At 45.5% G+C, this 6,000-nt stretch overlaps 1 protein-coding gene across 3 annotated transcripts in view; it reads right to left on the reverse strand.

Moving 5' to 3' along the window:
* Nucleotides 1-4,984, reverse strand: part of NOL4 (nucleolar protein 4) — a gene marked incomplete at both ends in the record, with an annotated part of 189,620 nt that extends 184,636 nt beyond the window's left edge. For 2 of the 3 annotated variants that reach the window (XM_082290279.1, XM_082290278.1), the window contains one exon: nt 4,718-4,984. In XM_082290279.1, coding sequence (XP_082146405.1) covers nt 4,718-4,984 — 267 coding nt within the window. The remainder of the gene's footprint in view (nt 1-4,717) is intronic. The other variant, XM_082290280.1, reaches the window with a different exon arrangement.
* Nucleotides 4,985-6,000: the final 1,016 nt, after the last annotated feature.

The following is a 6,000-nucleotide window of genomic DNA, read 5'->3' on the forward strand; positions in this document are numbered from 1 at the left end:
TTTTATACTTTTTTTTTTATATTGATGCTTACAAAAATGGGGAGAAACGCAAGAAAAAGATGCTTATTTTCAAACTGCTACAAAATTCCCTAAAATAATGAACAATTTAAAATGTAAGATAATTCAAAGCAATAAATTTTGACCTACAATCCATTTATGTTGTAATCTGTTTTTTCTATTGTTCAAAAACAAAGTAATTTATATAAAATCAAAAGGAACATAAACTCATATATCTATCTCCTGTTCTTCATGTCCAACAGAAGAAGAGGTGGGTTGGGATATAGACTGTTCCTTAGAGCTGACTGGTCTATAATTGTAAGCCTTAAATCCTGTAATCAGGTTCAGTAGTACAACCCTGCACCTGCAGAAAGCCTTGCTGGTCTGCTAGCAGCTATCCTTAAGGACGAGATCCTCCTGGAGCATCTAAAGATTTAAGCTAAACAAAATTTGGTTTCAGAATGAAAGTTCATTCTCTGCATTTAGTTGGAAAATATAAAAGAAAGCGGAGGAAAATTCATACATTAGGTCTGTGGTATCATTAAAATCAATGGAGTCATTTCAAATTAGTAATGACATAAAAGTAATCTGAACTTGGCCTTTGAGTTTGCTAATACTGTGTAAATTCTATATTTGAGAGCTATCCTGCAGTCATCTTGGCCCTTCTTTTTTAATGGAAAATTCTGCTTAAAGTCTACTGATACAGCTCAAGCCATTACCTTATAACTTCTTTTTAAATCAAGACTAATTTTTACGGTCCATATTTGTGTTTACACACGGAGATAGGAGAGTGGTGAGGAGAAATTTGTTTTCAAGTTGCCAATCAATAAATAGCTCCAGCTAAAGAAAATATGCAGAAAATAAATTTTTAAAATACACCATAAAAATCATGTATACAGTTAGAAAGGGTACCTTACTAGAGATACTAGTTCCACACCTCCTTATGTTGGTGTGTACCAACTATTAAAAGTCGACATTGTCAACCATTTGGCATATCTGTTGGCCTAACCTGTTTTGTTTATACAGTGTGTCTAGGCTAGGCTTAATTTCACTGCTTTCATAAAGTGCAGCTTGGGCTTAATGAAAGAAAACCTGCAATGGTAGCAGAAACAATCTGAAAAGTTGCAGAAGTGAAATACTTGCTAGGTTGCACACAGGAATACCTTAAGCATACAGGAATACCTTAGTGTCTGTTGCCCCATTCTGGACCTAAAATGGCTGTTTTGCAGGGAATGTTGTTGCCTGGTGACCAAAAGTGCATCTCCTAGGCCACAGAAGGATGTGAACATTCAGAAATTGATTTGTTCCTGTTGCTCTTGAGGAGACCATACCCGTAAAATAGAATAAGCCAACACATAATCATCTATGCATTCTCCTTGCTGGCATGCTTAAACTTGGTACTGAAGACAGGCCTGTGATTTTGAGCTACTTATCAACCAGGCAAGGGAAAAACAGAATAATACCTTGTGCACTACTGCCCACAGAATATGAAAGTAGACCAAGCCTGAGCTACTGTGAGACTGCAAGACACCCTGCTTCAATTAAGTCTGTGTTGTACATCTAGCCTGTTCCGGTGCAACCTCCCAGTTGCTATCAGGCTCTCTTTCTTTCATTAGAATCAAGTAGTTAATTAGCCCCAGCCTGTCCTCTCTCCTTCTCTCTTTCCCTTTAACGCAGCAGTAATGATGTCTAATTACCAGCAGCAGTGGATTACAGCACCATCAGGAGCAAATCTCTCTGGCTGACAGCAAAGCTGAGCAGCAAATCTTAAAGCTTCAAGGAGAGAATAATTCCTAACAAAGTATTTGAATATTTGCTTATTTTTCACCAGCTTGTGACTGTAGAGTCCAACTCGTAATTTCATCCATCCTGTTATGCACAGGGAGTGCTCATGCTGCCAGCAGTGATTAATTTTAAATTGAAATTACTTTTACCTATGGTGAGATCAAGTGATGGACAAGAGGGAGAGCCTCACAGATTGGGGCTCTGCTACCATTTGGGGCTCTCTCTGAGGACTGGACAGGCCCAAATGTATGGGACAACCATGAGAGAGGGGAGAAGAAACAACCAAAAACAGTGGGGATGTTTCTAAATGATCACAGATTAATAATTAAGAGATAAATAAATGAGAAAATGGGCTTTTAAGGCTTACCAACAATTACTGTCTGATGAAAATCCGATTTTTTTCCCTGTAACTTATCATTCCCATCTGGGTGAAATTCTAGGCCTCTTGAAGTCAATAGGAGCTTTGCCATTGACTTTCTCTGGGCCAGGGGCTGCATCCCTCTTCTGTCAAACATGTTCTTTCTGAGCCTTCAGTGCCCGGCAGGCACTGCCCTGGCCCTGGCAGTAGCTCATACAAACCACTGCCACCCTGCAGGCCTGCTTAAATACTCCTCTGCCTTTTGTGGTGGGATAGTCACACCAGACTCATGGGGTCAGGAGGGGCTGGCATTTGTTTTTCCGAGCTGAATGTTGCCGAGCATCACCCTTTCCCTTTTATGCTGGACAACAACAAATTTCTCTTGGCCAGAGGGAGGAAATTGTACCTACATAAAGGACCTCTTCTGAAAAGGTCTATAAGTCATTGCTCAGGTTATATAGAGATATTCAGGAATTGCTTACAGATAGGTCATGCTAACTTTTCCTTTCTTGATTTCATTAGCAATCCTAATTTTATTAGAATTCCTGCTTGGTTGCTTTAGCTGTCTGAAGAGAGTTACTCCTATAGGAATATAAATACACGTATATGGACATACAAAGACATTCACAGCCAAGGGTGTGATTCCCACAAATGTACAACGATAAGACCTGCAGGATGCTTGAACTCTCACTGAAATCCCTTGTGGGAAAAAATAAAAACAAAAATTGATTCTGTGTTCTTAAAATAGGAACCAGGATGGAAGGTGGGACTCCAGGCTTTCATGGCCTAACAAAGATGAGACAAATAAACAAGCTGATGATCACTGAGTCTTGTGTTTCAGAGGACCAGAAAAGCACTTAATTTTTAAATTCCATCATGTAAAATTAAGGTTATCCTGTTTATTTAGTAGCACAGTCAATGTCATTTTAAAAAATACTGAATTTGCTTACAGTTTTGAACCTGCAGTGAAAAGGATAGTCTTGGGAATAAACAATCTTCCCACTGGCCCTTCAAAATAATTATTTCAGTGAGCAGAAGCGATATTTAAAAATACCAAGCTAATTGGAGACTTCTGCTTTAGGCAACCTTTTTGTTATAAATTGTATCTATGGTACTCTCTGGGCTCAGAGACGAGCAATCAATCTTCTAACAGTGAAACAGAGATCTGCCAAATCATCTGAATCTATAGGCAGACGTGGAACACTTCAGTTTATAAAAACCACAGAGAGGGAAAAAACTCTGTCCAGAGCTTCTCTTTTACTTTCAATCTTCATATTAAAGATCTCCTTAAAATTAATTTCCCACTTCTGCCTCCTCACAGCCATGACAGCGCTGATGACAAGGGGGCAAATACAAGCCAGCCCCTGGGAATGCCCAGGTTTATGACTTCAGCAAGGCAAAGAGAGGCAGATTTCCCCGGCAGCCTACGTCACAACCCAACCCAGAATACTTTCCAAGAAGCCCCCTTTGCTGCGCCACCCAGCAACCTTCCCGTTAGGTCCAGATAAGCCGCCACTCCAAGAAAGAAAATAAAAAAGGAGAGTATTGCTCATCCAAGCCAAATGCCCAGGCAGGAATATTTTTAATTGCCGGGTTTCCTTTCTCGGCTCCCCCTCCACACCCGCCCCACGCACAGACAAAAGAAGCTTAGCTTGCGTGACCCAGCGCATAAGAAGTAAGAATAATGATACATTAAGAGAGTTCAATAGGCAAAACCTACTTGCAACCAACAGTCCCCATCTTCTTAAATAGGAAAATCTGTCGCTCCTACCACCACCAAGCATAATAGCTCTCCCGCTGTCAGACCTGCGCCCAGCCCGCAGCGCCAGCGCCTGCCGGGGATGCCACGCTACCCTAGCGCATCGAACGGAGTGCTGAGGGGCTCCTGCGACCCCAGAAAGTGTCACAAAATACACCCTTCCCTCGGTCATGCGGAACCCCGTCCTCCCTTTGTTGAGCATCCTCTCTCTCCCGCCGCCCCTTACTAGCGCAGCCGGCGCTTCACAGCTAAGCCGGGCACATTCGTGGCCGCTCGGCGGCGGCGCCAGGGCTGCGGGATAACAATAAAGAAAAAAGGATAAAAATAAAATAAATAAATAAATAAATAAATAAATAAACCCCAACAGATATCCCGGGGAACCACCGCCCGGCGCCGCGCCTGGCTTTGTGCCAGGCAGGGTACCCCCGTGCGCCATCCATCAGCCCCGCCGGCGGCGGGGGCCGCTGCCCGGGGCGGCCGGGCCCGGCACAATGGCCGGAGCGGCGGCGGCGGCGGCGGGACAATAGCACACCCCAACCCCGCCGCAGCGGCCCGGGGAGCACGGGGGGGACGAGGAGGACGAGGAGGAGAACGACACCGACCCGGCGGGGTGCGTTGTGCGCACGATCGCTTTAAATAAAAGGACCCACAAAGACCTCGGCGGTGTATAATGTGACAGGCAAACGCAACATGGTGATGATGACTTGGGGGAAGAGGGAGGAAGGAGCCAACTGTGGCTGCGGCTCCCCCTGCGCCTCTCGCTCCCGGAGCGGGCTGCAGCGGCCGACATAGAACAAGGAAGACAATTCTCTACTAACCGTGGTTTTGACTGGCACGTACAGCACTTGCTTCCCTCCTCCAGCACCACCACTGACCTCGTCCGAGTTGCCGAGCTGGAAGCCTTTAGATTTGACCCAGAATTTGAATTTGGCATTATCCGTGGAGCTCGACTCGGAGCCGTTCAGGAGCTGGACGATCCGGTCGTATTTTTTACGGGTCACCGTCTTGGTTTTTCCTGAGTCCCCGTAAGTCCTGAGACACCAGTCCTGAAACTGGCGGTACATGTCCCGGTCGCTGCTCTCCATAATCTCCTAATACACACACGCACACATGCACACGCCGGGGCGCACACACACACACACGGACACGCACACAGACACGGGCAGACACACGGACACGCACACGCCGCCCCGAAGCGGGCCGGGGTGCGGGGCCGGGCCGCCCCGCCGCACTTTGCACCTGTTCACCCAGCGCTCATGAAAAATGCATCCACCTCCGAGCCGGAGCGAAGGAGGTCCCGGTGCAGGCAGATCCCAGCGGATTTTTTTTTTTTTTTTTTTTTTTTTTTTTTTTTTTTTTTTTTGTTGTGGTGGTGGTGGTTCGGGGGGGTGGGGGTCGGGAGGGGGATGGGGGGGCAGCAATCAATTCAATAGTGTGGCAATGTTCTCCTTCATTATTTTTTTTTCACAGGAGGCAAAAAGGATCTGGTGGAGGTTCCTCTTATCCTTCCACAGTACGTGATCAGTCTCTTTAATAATTGTGCAAGGCAGGACTATCCCACTGGCTCCAGCAGCGTCTTACCCGGAGAGGGTTCGGGTGGATAAATAATTAAAATCCTATCCCTCTGCTTAGCGAAGAGAAAAGAAAATATTGACTCGGATCCTTCTTCTTTTCCATACATCAGCTGCACCCGGATTCACCCCGGATAGTGCAGGTGAAGAAGACGAAAAAAAAAAAAAAAAAAAAAAAAAGAAGGGAAAGAAGAGAAAAAGCCCACCCTGCTCTGCCCCGGCAGCCCTCGGCTGTCTTCTCCGAAGGCTTTCTGAGCTTTCTGTCTCTGTCCTGGCGAGCTGTGCCTCTCCCCAAAGCCGCCTCGCCGCGCAGGATGGAGGAAGCACTGAAGGGCACACTGGTCTCTTTGCTCCCCCTTTATTCCAAGGCTGGGCAGCTTTGCTTCAGATATCCCCGCTCCGGGCATGAAGGTACTGGAAAGAAAGAAAGTTCTTACCTGCTATTTTCTAAGCCTAATGCATCCGATCCGCGTTTAAAAGAACATAATTTTTAATTTTAAAAAAATGGTCTGTGAGAATTTCACTTCCTC

The sequence above is a fragment of the Coloeus monedula genome (genome assembly GCF_965178545.1).
Source record: "Coloeus monedula genome assembly, chromosome: 1".
Lineage (NCBI taxonomy): Eukaryota > Metazoa > Chordata > Aves > Passeriformes > Corvidae > Coloeus > Coloeus monedula.